This window comes from Melospiza melodia, chromosome 5, assembly GCF_035770615.1.
Source record: "Melospiza melodia melodia isolate bMelMel2 chromosome 5, bMelMel2.pri, whole genome shotgun sequence".
Taxonomy (NCBI): domain Eukaryota; kingdom Metazoa; phylum Chordata; class Aves; order Passeriformes; family Passerellidae; genus Melospiza; species Melospiza melodia.
The window spans coordinates 14205538-14222980 of record NC_086198.1 but is presented as its reverse complement, the minus strand read 5'-3'; the positions used below and the strand labels follow the sequence as shown (position 1 = coordinate 14222980).

At 39.7% G+C, this 17443-nt stretch overlaps 1 protein-coding gene across 1 annotated transcript in view; it reads right to left on the bottom strand.

The window, feature by feature from the left end:
- DCHS2 (dachsous cadherin-related 2) overlaps window positions 1–17443 on the bottom strand; it is a 104069-nt gene that overhangs the window by 25706 nt on the left and 60920 nt on the right. The window contains exons 4-10 of the mRNA XM_063157974.1: window positions 15363–15599; window positions 13037–14056; window positions 11492–11667; window positions 10907–11006; window positions 5353–5510; window positions 3433–4267; window positions 2275–2514 (exon numbers count right to left, since the gene is read on the bottom strand). Of these exons, the coding sequence (XP_063014044.1) occupies window positions 2275–2514; window positions 3433–4267; window positions 5353–5510; window positions 10907–11006; window positions 11492–11667; window positions 13037–14056; window positions 15363–15599 (2766 nt within the window). The remainder of the gene's footprint in view (window positions 1–2274; window positions 2515–3432; window positions 4268–5352; window positions 5511–10906; window positions 11007–11491; window positions 11668–13036; window positions 14057–15362; window positions 15600–17443) is intronic.

The following is a 17443-nucleotide window of genomic DNA, read 5'->3' as shown; positions in this document are numbered from 1 at the left end:
GAGACCTTGCCAAATGCTAGTTTGGTTTGCTAGTTTAGTCTTCTGCAAAGACCTACCTCAAGAAAAAACCCTGACCTATCTTAAATATGCTGCTGGTATCTTTGCTTTGCCATGTGTATTTTTCCAACATGCATATTTTCAAATGTTATTATCTTTTGCACTTCCATTTCCTGATGTTGAGCGTTCAGATGTCAGCTGGGTAGGGATGAGGGCATGGCAGGATCCCTAAAGGCTCCCAAATTAAGGCAACATAGAAATGCAGCAAATGCAGGTGTTGTAATTTCCAGAGGGGAGGTAGCTGAACAAAAGTTTTCAGGGATATTCATGTGAAAGAAAACCATTCCAAAGTCAGAAGTTTTACTTGTGATTTCCTCAAAAAAAGACCCCCTTCCAGTCACAGAGAATGAAGAAGAAAGGAAAAGAAAAAAAGTTGATAATGACTGGTTCCTCCCAGTGGTCACTCAGGGAACATACAAAGAGAACAAAAAAGTGTGACGGGAGAAAGCTCTGCACTGAGACTATGCAAATATTAATGGGATGTGAACTGCAATTCAGAGTATGGAAAAACAAAAAAAAGGGACACCATGACAGGAGTCATTTTATTCCAAAACTGTGTTCCAAAAATTTAAGAAAATTGAGTAGCATTATATTTATATGACTCCTATACGAATCAAATTTTCTTACATTCGGAACATCACTTCAATATTAATTTGAAACAAAACAATAGTATGACACACCCACGACATGGGGCCAAATCATGCAAATGTAAGAAAAAGACCCAACAGAAGGACTGTGGTTACTGGAAAATGTACTTCAAAAAACTAGCAGGAAGGAACAATCAGCCACAACAGTGCTCCAAGCCCAAAGTGTCTGCACAGGCAGGCACACACTGTGCCACCCAGTACACTTGGAATGCCCTTCCTCTCCACACTGCCAAGCCACCCTGACTCCCTCCCACTAACTGCTCTGGAAAGTTCCTTTCTGCTGTATTTCCCACAAGATGTGAAAAAAATACAAGGGATGGAGAAGGAGGGAGAAGAATTCAAGCAAATTCTCAGTTGCCTCCTTTATCTTAGAATCTTTCTTCAAGTATCACCTTTTTTGTGATACACAAAAGAAAGAAAATATTTGAAAAGTGAGATACAGAGACAGACTACAGTACAGCTCAGCTGTTTTGGAGATCATAACAGACAGGGATACCTACACATTCCTAATTTCTAAATATTTTACATACTTGTGGGTAAATGCCTTTTTTATATAATACCTCTACTGAGCCCACATCAGCCTTTTGTAATCAATATGTATTCTACATTAAAATTACCAGTCTAACTGAATACATAAGATTGTTTTGCTAACAATTTCCATTATCTGTTTTTAAGATAGCACAATCTGACACAATTCTAAAGAAAGTACAGAAAGTGAACCCACAGTAAAAATTAGGTCATTCACAGAGCTGAGACTACTTTTGGGGCAAAGATGGCAGTATTGTAATATTTAACTCTCTTTCCATATTTTATTATTTATCAAATAGACCTTGTATAAGTGCTCCAGCACACGGACTAACTAACATCATATGCTGTGCATTTTAGACAGTTCAAAAGAGCAGGTAGTTGAAGAACTGGAGGGAATTTTTCATTGCTTAGCAGACTCTCTCAGGTTTAGTCCTTACATGTGATTCACTGAGGAGATGAACCATCCCCATATCTTATTTCTCCATTCTGTGTACTTTTGAAATGTAATGCATTAACACTCTATAGCATGTAAAAAGACTCTTTAAAACCCGGAGCAGTTTCCACTATCCCTTCACAGCTCAAGTAGCTTGAAAATCTTGGATGACAGTGCCCCTCTCTGGTCAGAAAAGATAAGCGCACATTTGCAGGCTCTGTTACAAAACCAGGACTCTAGACTAACTGCTTTAAAACTATCCAAAATGCCCAGATTGAGAGCGACAAAATGTTCAGATATTAACTTTGAGTTGAATACTGTTTGCTGATTTATAACCAGAGAACATTGTCTTTCTTCATGTGAAATCTACAATATGCTGTGTCACACAAGAACACATTTTACATTTAATATATCCATCAGAGCTGAAGCTACCCAAAAGCGCAAGTCAGAATAGCTCCAAGCTCTAACTGAAGATTTAGAGTCTGAACCAAAACTCATATTTGGAAACTCAAAAGACATACATTACCTTGGGAAAAGCACAGCAGCTGGACACACAAGGCATCAAGATTCGATTGGTCTGTAAATTACGAGCAGGAGGACACAAATTACCTGCATCTCGGTCCACAGCCTCCACTCTTATGACAAACTCCCCTGGATCTCGGTTTTCAGGAACTGCAGTCTCATAAAGTTGCTCCAGGAATCCCGGGGCCTCATCATTCACATCAAGAACAATGATGGTTAGAACTTGTGTGGCAGAGAGAGCTGGGCTGCCGTCATCAAGAGCCATGACTGTCAAACTGTAGCGCTCCTGAACCTCGCGATCTAGAAACTGGGCTGTAGTTAAGAGTCCTAGTTTAAAGAAGAAAAGGTTTTAAAAAAGTATCCTGCTCCAGGTTAGGATCCTAGCTGTTCCAGCACTCACAGCTCCAATGTAGCATCACTATGCCACTACTGCAAGGCTTCTGGACTTGCAGTCATTCATTACCTTTGATTCCCTCTACAGTGCTAATTGGCCCAGAAATACTGCCTTTGATATCCGGGGAAACTGGGATTCATGGAAAATTCAATAAGTTCAGAGATCACTTTTTATTTAACTTTGGGCTTAACTTTTAAGCTATATTTAACTTAAATATTTGTTTTCTTTTGCACGTAAGTTATGCAGTTAGGAGCTCCACAAACCAGTGCAAGCTGCATCACCTAATAGATTCAAAATCAGAATGAGAACCAGAAAATATTACAAAAATTAAAGTGATATTAGCATTTGTGAGAGCATAGTATAATAGTTAGAAAGCAGAGAATTACAGAGAGCTGAAGAATGAAATTCATCAGCACTTTGAGCCTCCACTGAATATATTCCATCCACAGTATAATGCAGACTCTCTGATCTTAACTTTGCCTTTCTACATGTGCATATATTGTAACATACATGTGTGCACATGCTTTAAGTATGCATCATGCCAAAATCAGAACGAAGTATTTCACTGCTGCATTTTCTTTCCACCTTCCTCAATACACCATTGGAAGATGCCCCAGTACACCTACACAAGACAGTAACAGTGTTACGCCAAAATTTTTGAGCTGAGTCTCACAGTGCTTGACAACTGTGCTCTGCACTGCTCTGCTCAAGGCAATTACCCCTGAGGACAATTAAGTCACCTGGGCAGAGTGGCACACTAATGTGGTATTTCACTGTTGTATGGTATGGACTCCCAAATGTTACTGTGAGAATCACAACACAAGGAACCCCAGAGAAGAGAAGTCACGTACCTGTGATTTTATCCAGTACAAATGCTTTGTTTTCATTGCCTGAAAGAATGTGATAAGTAACCTGTCCATTTGTTCCCTCATCAGGATCCTTTGCAACTATGTGGTGTACAAGGAAGCCCATCTCCACATCCTCCATGACATAGGAAAGAGGTGAAGACGTAAAACTGGGACTGTTGTCATTGATATCTAAAATAACAATTTTGACAGCCAGGGAATCCAGCCGACGATCAGTCAGGTTTATTGCCTGATCTTCTGCAAACACCGTCAAGATCACAGAACGAGTAATCTCCCTGTCCAGTGGAGAAGCTGTGGTCAAGGTGCCATACAAAGGGTGAATAAGAAATGGATTTTCACCTGTGTTACTTATTTCTAAGGAATACTCTATTTTGCTGTTCAGAAAACCGCCATCTCCATCCTTTGCATTGAATGTGTAAACTAGAGTGCCAACAGGTACATTTTCTTCTATGCCAATCACTACAAAGTCATCTTGAAAATGTGGAGAATGATCATTTTTATCTTCCACATCAATACTTAGGAAGACTGTGCTATTTTGTGGAGGATTATTATAATCCTTTATAATAACTTGCAAAAGAAAGTGTGAATTTGTTTCATAGTCGAGCTCCTTGGAAAGATAAAGGTCTCCTGTTAAGCTGTCTACTTCAAAATGAACATTATCATCTTTAGCAATACTGAAATGCAGTTTCCTGTTAAGTGCTAGATGGTTACTCAATGCCTTCAGAGAATCCAACACTTGTGCAGGTTTAAAATTTTCAGGTACGACAAAGTGCTTGAAGTTCTGAAAGAAGCCAGATCTCCCGTTGGGAAGTGGGATCACCTGCAAGCAAAACACAAGGATTGCAATATTTTCCCACTGTTATTATTAATATTGTAATGTGTAGTGGGCTGACCCTGGCTGGATGCCAGGTACCAGCAAAGCTGCTTTTTCACTCCTCTCTGCCACTGGACAGGGGACAGGAAACATAATGAAAGTTCATGAGCAGAGATAAGGACCAGGAGAGGTCACTCAGCAAATACCATCACAGCCAAAACAGACTAGAAATAGAGATATTAACTAAACTTATTGCTAACAAAATCAGAGCAGGATGAGAAGTACAATAAGAGCTTAAAATATACACCTTCTCTCCATCCCTCCCTCCTCCTCCAGGGGTGCAGGGAGACAGGGAACGGGGTTTACAATCAGTTCATCACCCGGTGTTTCTCCCGTTGCTCAGGGAGAGGAGTCCTTTAACTCTCTAATTGTAGGAACAGCATTTGCCTTGCCCGGACTGAAGCTACAAGCTATCCAAAATTAACCATCTTTAGGGTGACTTGAAAATAGCAGCCTCAATAACATTCAGCCTCTGACAGAGCAGTGCACAGGCAGCCTGGACAAAGCAGCCCCACTGTGGCTCAATGAACAGCAGGTGGCTGGCTATGGAATGAGCACATGCTGTATTTCACACTCCCATGAGGAGCCTGCCCCCTATAAATCACCACAAAGAAATAATATAGCCTTATACAAGGTTCTAGAGACAGAATTTAGAAAAGAGAGCAACTTAGTGAAGGGAACAAATCTACTCTCTTCCCCACTTTCAGTCCCACTTGATATTTTTCTCTCTGCCTACCTGGATATTTTCCTCCTATTTCCCAGTGTTTCCAATGATGTCCTAAAGCACAAGCATCATCTGTCTTCAAGATGATCCCGAATGCTGCTGTGCATTCTTAACAAATCAAAATGATGTGCCCTCTCATTTCCTCCCTCAACAGAAAAACAGCTAAAGAAAATTACCATGAGACAAGGTGCTTACAATTTTGAGCTTCTTCCTTTTTTCTATTTCCCAACCTTCTTCCAATTTTTTTTTCTTCAAAGAAACTAAGCATTTAACATAATTGCTCTATCTGCACAAGGTAAATAAGTACCTGGATGTAAACAGCAGCATGGCCTTGAAGCGAAGGCATCCCCTGGTCCTTGGCTATCACCATCATTCTGTAGTCAGATCTCTCAGCATGTGACAGAGGCCGGGTTGTTCTTAACTCTCCACTGACAGCATCAATCTGGAAGTATCCTATATCCTCTTCTGTGGGGTAAAAATGGACATGTGTTATTGAAAATCAGTAACAGCTTGCCTCCATCGTACTGAACATTGTAATGAACAGTGAAAAAGAGCAGGACCCAGAGGATAGGAACTTGCAGCACTCATTTGGATCTCTCTGGCTTTTTTGGTTCACCTCCTCTTCCTTCATTGAGTACTTACTTATTATAAACCATTTAATGTGGATTTAGAAAAATATGGAGAGAAACTCCATAGAGTACTAAAGCAACTGCCCAGTTTTGTACCAACTTTACTCACGCCAGTGGTGTGTGCATCAGGAGGGTGACAGACAGCCCAGGACTGGTCCTCCTCTTTCTAATCTTGGCAGACAGGGCCAGAGAAAGAATTAAGTCTTAGTCTCCAAACTGGCACAAAGGGTAAAGTATTTCCTGTGACTCACAGATTACAGGGCCTGCAAAGAGCACTGTTGACCCCTATGATACGCCGTGACGGCAGCCATGCCACCTGCCCTCCCTGTGCTCTGTACCAGCAGCCAGATGGGGATAGCCACAATCTTACAGCAAGCTGTTGCAGAGCAACATGTGAATATTGGAAATTATGCTCATATCTTTCACCAAGGACTGGTGACACTCTAATAATAAGTGGCTTTTAATTGAAGTTATTTCTTGCAGCCACATCATTTATTTGAGAGTTGCAAAGAATAATTTTACCACAGATTAATAAATAGCTCTTCTTGACTTAGAATTAGAGAATCATTTAAGTTGAAGAAAAGATCCTTAAGATCATCAAGTGGAACCTTTAACCCAATACTGCCAAATTCCCAAAACCATGTCCCTAAGTACCATGCCTACATGTATTTTAAATACCTTTGGGGATGATGACTTCACTACCTCCCTAGGAAGCCTGCTCCAATGCTTGGTAAACAATTAAGTAAAGAAATTTTTCCAATCTAAACCTCCCTTGGGAAAAGAGACTGATACATAGCTCCCCCATGTTCAAGAAACAGAATACAAATTACTTTCAAATTTTAGTGGGAAATATCTACTACTCTGTATACATCACCAGAAACTGAGAAAATCACAACTGTTGTAAGTACTTCTCTCTTAGAATACTATCCAAACAGCTTTCTGTTATGTGAATTTTCAGTAAGGTGCGCTAGCAGGTTAAATAAAGTCCTGCAGCATAACAGCCACTACTACGTAAGCAACGGTGGAAAAATAAATTCAGTGCAGATGTAGCACACAAAACACACATAGCTATATTTCCATAGACACCTAAGTGAGCATGAAGCTGTTTACGTTCTCCAAATCTGCACACTCAAATTAGTTAACTGCACATATAGATGTTCACTTTTGTATCCAATTATATCATCTGGAACTGTAAAATATTTGCACCTGTAACATTTGAAGAAAAAAAAAACATTTAGCAAACAAATTGGAAAACTGGGTTTTCACAACCAATAAATAGGAGTTTTTTCAACATTGTTCTGCTATTTTTGCATGAATATAGCTTTCTAATTCTCCATCAGCCCATTCCGAGTTGAGTCTTGCTGTCTGGAACATTAACACGGAAATTGCCAAGAAAAGGAAACAATATATAAAGACAATTATATTGAATGAGACAGTCTTGCATTTTTCATTTTTCATGGTAGTTTCAAAATATTAATGCTATATCACTCTTTTCATAAATAACTTTTGGTTTACTTTCTTGGTGTAGGTCCCAACAAGATGTCTACAGTCATAGATCTGCTACTTTGCTCCATATAATGTTTAATGACACAAAATCCCAGCTAGGCAAAAGTCATAGGAGATATGAGAAACAGAACACAATGTGAATTGCATGCATATATTTTCAGTATTTTGCTAAAACCTACATTTAGAGTTACACTAAAAATCAGATATTGCATGAAATAGTTTTGTGCATATTTTGGTGGTAAAAAGTCTGAAAATGTTGGAAAGAGACACCGTATAGAAGAAAAACCCCTTGGGACTTCCATTTTTTAAGTATTTCATGTTTTCATTTTTTTATCTGATTACACATTATAAAGACAGTCAAAACTGAAATGCCTCATGTCTGGTTTTTTGGTATTTTTGTCAATATATTTTTAAAACACTTTTATTTAATATTCCAAGTGTAGCCATTTGATTGAAATTCAGAAAAAACTTTTACACTGGGAAAAAAGTTTAACACCTACACAGCATGTCAGTCCTTGGTCTAAAAGCTCATGCTTGCTGCACTTCCACAAATATTTCCTTAGCTCTCATCTCCATAAGTTACCTGAATTAGACAACTGCTGCTTATATCAAACATTCTAAATATGTCCTTTTGCATCTGAGGGGAAAATGAAGGAAGTATACGAGAAATGGATAAGAAATAAGGAAAGTGGAAAGAGCAGATGAAGCATGGAACAGAAGAAAATTGACTCAAAAACTAGACTCCAATGGCTCCAGCCTCTTCTTGAGCTTGCAAAAGTAACCTGCCAATAAATATATATATTTTTACAATTAAATTTTTCACCTCTGCCTTGTCCAACTGTTGGCCAGAATTTCATTTACATGAGGTTCTCCAAAACTCAGACACTCTTTCAGCTCTGTGGTCTCAAAGATGTTCAGAGAAATTGTAGTTTAGAACCAATAAGAAAAAACCAATGGTGCCCTGAGAAATACCAAGCAATGCGTTACTGTGAATTTTGGCTGGCTGAACATTCAGGCCTTACAGAAACTGGCATTTAGGCAAAATGGCCCAGAAAGCAGACAGAAAATAACACTAAAGATTTCTCAGAGATTAGTGACCTCAGCACACAGTCATAGTTAGCTATATGTATTTTTACCTAATTTCCTGAACAACTATTTCTTTCCTAGGCGTTAAAATACTTAGTGCCCGGACCATGTCCTTCTCCTTTGAGATCATGGACAAGTTGTTTCCTTTAACAGAAAAGAGGAAGGCAAGGCCATGGCGCCCAAAGAACCTGAAAATGATGAGGGCTTGTGCAGAAATGTAGCCCTCTGTAAGTCTGTGAATGCTCCCTGCACGCTGCTTGCAAGTCATTCTGGAGAACAAGGACTTCTTCACAGACACACAGACAGCACTTGCCAATTTGTGCATGTTAGCAGTGTAACTAGGCCTCTCTTGGCACTTGTGTAGTCAAGGGCTAATGTTGCATTCACATAATTGCTCCAAATATAACTGTAGAAGCCTCTGTCAATGCTAGACTCAACACACAAGGCAGTAGTTCCAGATGTCCTATAAACACACACTAATTTCTGTTATAAATGCTATACTATATCCTATTGACAGTCATAAAGAAGACCAGGCAACTAACTTTCTGACTGCCAGCATCACTAAGGAATAAAGAATACACACAGCTGGGATTAACTCCAAGTTAGTGATAACACAGAAGTGGAAGAAGGGTCATATGACCATCCACTTTGACATATATACATTTTTAAAGCATGGTTTGCTTTGATTTTCTAGGAAGAGGAAGGGGCATTTTGAAGGAAACACTTCCCTCTAACCTAAAATTTAACTGGTGCGTAAACCTCATAGTTCTTTCACAGATTTGCCCTCAGGTATTTTGTTGGCATTTATCATTAACATTTCTACATAGCTCAATATATATTGCTCCTATCTTGAAATTTCTTTAAGATCTCAAGAACATTAAAAGTTACCCAGCAACATGTACAAGCTTAACAGCTGACACTGACACTCGCAGCTCTCCATGTTGCGTCAGCCCCATGACTGAAGAAGAGAGCACTGGTCTGCATGGAGTTCTCCAATTAACCTGCTGTCTCTCTGTTTAACAAACATGGCTGTAAATCAGATCATGTTTCTTCTTCGTATTTAAGTGCTGAACAGTGTCCCAGAATAAGAATATACTATTTTAAATATAAACCAGGCAAAAACTTCACCATGAAACAGAAGACCAGATGTTAAAGGTTGTGAGCCAACTAACAACAACAAAAATTAGTATCAGAGAAGCTCAGCTGTTTCTGGATTTGTTTATCAGAAAAAAATCTAGTTCCAAGGCTGGGAGGGATTTTTAGTGGTGTTTTGCATTTGAAATGGGGGGAGATGGGGTGTGTTTGCTGCTGTTTTTATGTTTTTGTTCTTTCCAGAGACAGCTTTTGCAAGACCAGTCATACTTTGTGTTGCTAGTAATTTTTATAATTTGAACTCTTACTTACTCCCCTCTGGGGGCTCTACAGTGAAGCCAGTAAGAAAATCCATTGTGCTGTTTGAAGGAAGGGGATATAGTTAGATACATGAACAGGCAGAGACCCCTGAAAAACACTTACTATTGCCTGGCCATCACTCTTCAAACAAAGGGTTGCACACTGCTCATCCCCTTTTCACAAGGGGGAACTTTTTTTGTGCAAAATATTCTTACTCACTATGCAGAAGTCTAAGATACCATCCAATTCCCTCTGGAATAGGCAGTCATTTCTATTCAAATTAAGGGAATGATGTTTTTTTGCTCTGATGAAACTGTAAGATCTACATGCAAATTACCATAGATTACGAATCCCAAGCTTAAAAAGTATCGATCACATAAAACTGGTAGAATAGAACAGAAATCAAACAAAAAAGAAATAGTCCTGTTCCTGGGAACTCTTACTGTTTTGAAGCAATAGTGAAGGAAAGCAGGAGGAACAGACCTGTTTTCCTTCCTGGTTATAGATGGAGTTCTCACATTTATGGAAGCATAGCAAGTGGTATGCAGCAAATCCAGACATCACATCTATGTCTCCTAGAGTATTAATGTCCCAGTCCCACTCATGTTCTAACTTGGGACTGCTCTGTTATTAATTTCACTGCAAACAAAACTGGATCCTACCACTTACCCCAGAAGTGAACTATCACATGCAGGAATTATGGGGAAAACTAAAGGGAAGTGTTTTTAAGGGGCCAGGCTATGTCAGGTTAACACACTGTTGAACAAAGGGTGAAACCCAAACTAAAAACCACAAACCTCATTGTTTGTCCAGATTATCTGCTGATCCCTCTGATCCCCGTCTCAGATCGTCACAAACTGTTATTTTAGCAGGAAAATTTTCAAATGGTCATGGGAAAAGGGAGTTCATTTTTCCTTTAAGATGTTAAACTGACTGAAATACTAAACTGTACAATAAAAGATCACGGTCCTAGTCTTTTCTGAGAGCTGCTTGAACACTTTCTGGCCAACCACAGAAGCAACCAAACCACATGAAAGATGGGGCAGAGAGCAAAGGGAGGAAACGCAGCTGCTTACACTTCCTTAAATACTTTGTAAGACACATGGTGGTGCTGATTCCTATTTACAAAGGCAGCTTTATTCTACCTGACACAAAATAAACATAAAATCTTGTATGATACATGGCTTTTCTAAAATGCTAGTTATTTTAATGTACCTTTTTGTATTAATTAACCCTTGAAATTCTTACCTGATTCTATTGAATATAAGACAACACTGTTGTTTCCAGAATCAAAGTCTTTTGCAAAGATGGTGGCAACAAGTGTCCCCGATGGCTGCCCTTCCAAAACCTGTCACCAAGCAGTTCATATATGATTTGAAATTATACACGGATAAAGTAATCTTAAAACAAATCCCTTGCCATAACACAAGAGTTTAGATGCTGCACTACTTTCCATTTCAGTAATATTTAGAGTGTGCAATGAGCATTTCAGGAGATAGTTAAACAACAGAGTTCCAGCAACCCTCTGTCACAGTCTGCATAGAACACTAACTCGAACATCTTTACTATGGCAAACTCAGAGATCAGAAACCAAAAGGGATTCCAGTGCACACGTGAACAGAGTTAGGCTCATGCAACCCTTTAGATCTGGCAGTGTGCAGCGCCCCGGTTTGGGAGGACCGCAGTGCGCAGTGCGGCCGCGGGGTGGCGCTGCACAGTGCCCTGCCCCACCTGTCAGCACAGCGCCCCCTGTGGGAAGCGCGGTGCTGTTCCCTGCCCCACCTGCCAGCACAGCGCCCCCTGCGGGAAGCGCGGTGCTGTGCCCCGCCCCACCTGTCGGTGCAGTGCCCCCTGTGGGAAGCGCGGCGCGTGGTCATTGCGGTCGCGCACGGCGATGTGCACAGCAGCCGTGGCACTGCGCTGGGGCCGCCCCGCGTCCGTCACCAGCACCCGCAGCTCATGGTGCACCTGCTCCTCGTGGTCCAGCGCCACCCAGTTTATTATTTCACCTGACGGCCAAAGAGAAAGGGGGAGAAATAGAGTTAGGTGTTTACTGTGTGCTAGCACTCGTCTTAGTGTGTCCAATTATGATTTAATGTGAAATAATGATAAGTGCCCTCTGATACACCTGATCATCAACAGGAAAACCTCAGCTTTCCAAACCCCATCCTGCAGAAACATTCTGTCAATCACAGTTTTGCATATGCACTTCAGTGCCCTATTGACACATTTTACTGTACACTGTGTGCCCCAGAGCAAAGGCATCAAACAGTATGAACCAAAGTGCTGACCTTCCAAAGAAATCCATCTGGCCTTCACCACGCTCCAGGACAGATAAGACATGAGCACAGGGGTTTAAGTGCTGACAAGGGGCCTTTATTAATTATGTGCATTAATCATAAACACTTACGTCTCCCATACATTCTGGTAAACCTAGCAAATAAATCTGACCAATATTCTCCCTGTCTGCTTAGCCATACCCAATACAGCCAGAGATTTGTGGTTGACCAAAGCTTATCACACAGGTAACCACACGGTTTTTAAAAACGTTCTTGGTTAACTCCTAGTATTCTGTTTGCCTGTAAAGTTCCATAAGTGTACTCAAAAGCTGTTTTTATTTTGAGGTTCATACAGAGAAATTCTGGAAAAGCCTTTTCACTCCCCATGGGGACTGGACATCTGGAAATAGGAATTTTAAACAGCAGATCATCGCTTCCTACATAGCATTTTGCGGAACTGGATTATTTACGGTGCCTGTATCCCTTGAAGAATTCCCTTCCTTTAGGCTCTCCATGCTCTGGTCTCTGGTGTTATACTGCGTAGACATAACCCCTATTACTTGAGGCATTTGGGACTCACTGCAGAGTACATCCTATGCTGTGAAAAATTTCTCTTAGCCAATTTGACTTCTTTGATGCTGTGTACAACATGAACTCAGTTTTGATGTCAGTTACAGAACCATTCACAAATATTTTAAATCACTTTGTCTAACTTCATAAGTACATTTGTAGTTACTTATGGCTGATTTGTACTTTTCAACTCTACTTGATCACAGGCAAAAAATTTTCTCATATGAACTATTGAAGCTATAACTTAAAACTTCTTCTTTTAATTTGTTTCAGCCAAACACCAAAACTTATGACCAAGTGACCTGAAAAAATTCATGAAAAAAAATTCCTAAGGGCCAGTCCATTCTTCATGAAAATATATTGGGTTTATTTCATTCCCCAAATTGTGACACTCTGAGTTAAAATATTCATATATCAACCCAAAAGATCCACAGCAGTTTCTGGAAGCTTTATACTTTACTTCCATACCCTTAGGGAAGGCTGCTTTCCAAAAGTAATATTAGGCAGATTACAAATCATAAAATGCTACCTGTGTTGGAATTCATCTTGAAATACTTTCCATCAGACAAGAGGAAATAGGAAAGCTGTCCATTTCTTCCTGAGTCTTTGTCAACAGCTCTAATGGTGCCAACCACACCACTGGGAATCGGATTTTCTTCAATTTCAAAGAAGTAGCTCTCACGCAAAAACATGGGAGAATGATCATTTTCATCCAGGACGTTAACTATTATAGATGTACTTGCATTTTGCCTAAGGTTTGCATCCTCAGACGTGCTGACCAAGGCTCTAAAACTCAGCATCTGTGCGCATTCATAGTTCAAGTGCTTCCGAAGATAAATCCAGCCAGTATCAGAGCTGATTCCAAATGCAACGGAATCAGTGCTAGGCTCTAAGGAATACGTCAGATTGGAGGAATCACTGTGTGTATCAAGGGAGTGGGCTTGAACCTGAAGGATTTGGGCACCTGGAGATGTAGCTTCACTGACTTCTACTTGATATACCAAGCTTTGGAAGACCAAAGTAGGGCCCATCTTCTGCTCTTCAATAACCACTGTCAACATCAGCAAGGAAGTCAGAGGAGGACTCCCGCCGTCTTCGGCCGCTATGTGTAGAGTATATTCCTGCTGCTTTTCCGCCACCACTCTCCTGGTAAGGTTTACCACTCCAAGACTTGGATCAATGCTAAATGCATCTGACTGCTTGTTTGCAATACTGTATTTGATTGCCCCATTTAGGCCACTGTCTTTGTCTTCTGCATGAGCAATGTAGACAGCAGTGCCAGGAGGCTGGGTATGTGAGATGGTTACCTTATCAGATTTGGAAAGAAACACAGGGGGGTTGTCATTGATGTCTGTCACAGATATGTTGACTTGAGTGCTGCTGTAGATGGGGGAGTCACCCAGCTGAGATTGAACAGTGAGCACCACAACAGACTGAGCTTCATGGTCAAGCTGTTTCTTGGTGCGGATAATGCCAAACTGGGGGTCGATAGAGAACTTCCCATGCGGATCACCGGAGCAAATTCTGTAAGAAACCACTTCTAGAGAATCTAGAAATGGAAACAGCAACAAAAAGTGTAACCAAAAAAAAAATGGAAGTGATGGCAAGAACATCTGGGGAGAATGCATGCTATTAAATTCAATGGAATAAATGTAAGCTACACAGATGTTTGACATTCTTGGGCTTTTTATGCTTCCTTCTTCCCATCCCTGGAGCCCTTCAGTAAAATATGAATCCACACAGTTTGTCCACTTCTGCACTCTTTGATTTTCATCACACTGGTATTATAAAACTCTATAGAGAAAAATCACATAATAGCCTCTTGTTTCTCCCTGATCTAAAATACAGAAAAAACACACCTATAAATTAGTCTTGAGGGAGCAATTTCACTACACACAGGCATTCATTACAGCAAGGAACGAAACAGGTGGCAGTTCCCTGAAAAAAAATGTATTTTAATAAACTTGCTGTTCATGGGGGACCATCAGATGCTACCTTAAGAACAAGCTCTCTAAAGATTCAGGCTTTCTATCAAGGCCACGCAGTGGGTGCTATCTCCACTCTGAGGGCAATTCTTCCCAAAAGAAAGAAATGGGAGGACCTAACTAATGAAGCTTGTACAAAACCTTGCCATCTAGCACCTTACATTTAGAGATGCATCATCAGGCTGTTATGTGGACTCACAAGTCCCACTGCTCTGCCTAGGAACCAAGTATGTACAGCTCTCAGGACAGGGCTCTTTATGACCAAGGACTGTCAGGAGCTAATCCATTTCCATTTAGAAATGATAACAAAACCAGATGGATTAAATATATTTTCCAAAGGTCCTGCAAACATTCATCTGGACTTCTTCACTTCATTTGAGACAATGTGGGGTCGTGTTTGGTTGGTTGGTTCTGGTTTGGTTTTTTGAGGGGTGGCCAGGAGCACTTCCTGCAGATCCTCAAAAACTCCTGAATACTCTCTGATTTTAAGTATTGCTCTGAAATTTGCCCTGAATGGCTAACACTTTAACCTGAGTTAAAGTCCGTCACACTTACTTAAACTTTCACAGCATGCTTCCTATCTCCTCATTTACAATTATAGAAATCCATCAGGAAGAAAATGGAGGCCATTGCCAATCTCTGTGGACCACCAAGGAGAGTACCAGAAATCTCCAACTGTTCTAAAGAGTATCCCGATAAATCAGCTATTACACCAGTTGCTGTAAATACCAAAGATAAATTCTATTTAATGCTTGACAAACTGAATGAATAACACAGAGGTTTATGGGAAAAAAAAATAATCTACAGCTATTTCCAGTTAATTGCCACAACAAAAATACAACATAATCTCTGACTGAGAACGTGACTTACTTGGAGGCTCTCTGGCCTTTACAGTGCCAATCACGCTGTCTTCAGGTGCATCTTCTGGAACAGAAAAGCTATACCAGGATCTCTCAAATATGGCAGGGGCCAAAACAGTCTGAAGGACATTTACTGTGACAGCTGCATTGCTGGCAGAGGGAAGGCCACCCCCATCCCGTGCAGAAACAGTCAGGAAGAATGCAGAATGTGCCAGGTGGCCAAGAGCTGAGGTCAGGTAAATAATTCCTGAGAGTACACAGAAATAAAATAGCACTTAAGAGAGATGCAAGATAAAATTCAGCAGGTTGTCAAAATAGTTTCAACATGTATTGCTACTCTAAGAGAAGGTCAGACCATGTAGAAAAAAATCAGCACTCCCAATTCAACTTTTGAGAGCCAAGCTCTTTTCATACTATGTGATCTTTACCGTTCACTGAGCCACTGAAAGACAGCAAGTTCTGTTTCAAAACACCGTATCCATAATTGTAATTTAGAAACATTTTAGAAAATCTAATTTTAGACTCAGTTAAATCTTTAACAGTGCTAAATTTTACTACTACTACTAGTCAATACTAATTTGGAAATGCATCAGGGTGGAAAACAAGTATTGTTTCAGAAGATTAATTTATCTCTACAAATGATAAAGTTAATGTTATTTCAAACACGCTGTAGAGACATTCTACTTAAGTTAGTCATGAAATAAAACATACACACAAAAGGAGTCAAAGTTCCAAAATATACATCTTAGGAGCAGGGGCTCTGTGGAAAGTATCTGGAAAGAAATCACCTGCAGTCTGATCACAATTTTCTGACACAATACCCCTTAATAGTGAATTCTAAGGTCCATTGAATTTGCAAGCTGCTAACAATTACATTTTATATGAACCTGATTAAGTAATTATTTGAAAAGAAAATACAATGTCCAGTCCCAAAATACAGCACTTTGGAAGTACATTCCTCAGAATAATCTATTTGTGTAGTAAATTTTTCAACATGAAAATGAAGATGAAAGGTTACCAAATGCAAGAAAATTTTTCTTAGCAAGGAGTGTGTCTAACTAAATATACACTAAATGCTAGAATCACAGTGTGTTAAGTAGTAAAATTGCAGTAAACTCAAGTAATTCAACTAACAGGGACAACCTTTTTCATACCTATAGATATTTTTAAGAAATCACCCAGTTTTTTTGTAGAAGCTGGTGAAGACACAGAAGGTCTGGCAGTTCAGTAAAACCAAACCTTTAAACTTTGGGCTACCTTTATAATTTCCTGGCTGTCAAGACAAGTTTAGTAGGGATGATATCTGCCATTCAAGTTGGCCATTTAGTCGTTAGACAGGGTAAAACTAGAGTTTGCTCAAAGTGCCTTAGGAGAATCAATGGATGATTCAATAAGAATATATCTTCTCAGAATTTAGGGTGAATTTTCTACAATCCATTTTTAAGCAGAATAATGGAAAAGAAATAAAATTCTTATAAATACTCAAATGTGCATGCAGTATACTTTCCAAATATACTGCCAGGACACTATAATAAACTGTCTTGACATGCTTAAAATGAAGTAAAAGGGTCTTCAGGATCAAGGGAAAACACTTTTCACCAACAAAAGGGAAGCTTATTCCAGTGTGACAAACCACACTAAAAGCTCAGCAGTGATACATACAGATAGATTCAGGGTTCAGTACTGATTCAGCTTCTTTACTAATCAGATGCAATTTAGAATTGCAATTGATGCAATTCTGAGAAACAACCTTATTTTGGCTTTTAAATTTTTTTTTCTTCTGATGGTTAAGTTCTATGATTACTTCAGCAGCTCAACAAAGTAGTCCTTCAAGGACATAGACTTCTGGTATTTCCTGAGGTAATCTGAGCCATAATAGCTTGATGGAAAAAGCTATAACTATATTTCTCCAGAGGATAAACATGTATACATGGATTTTTAACTTAATTTCTGCCCAATTAATTTAAACCAATCAAATGGGCTGCATGTTACCAATTTTCCAACCAGATATTTTTCTATTGACAAGGATATAAATATGTCCTTCTCATTTTAGATACTTCAAGAGTAATGTGGTAACTGGAAAACTTCTAC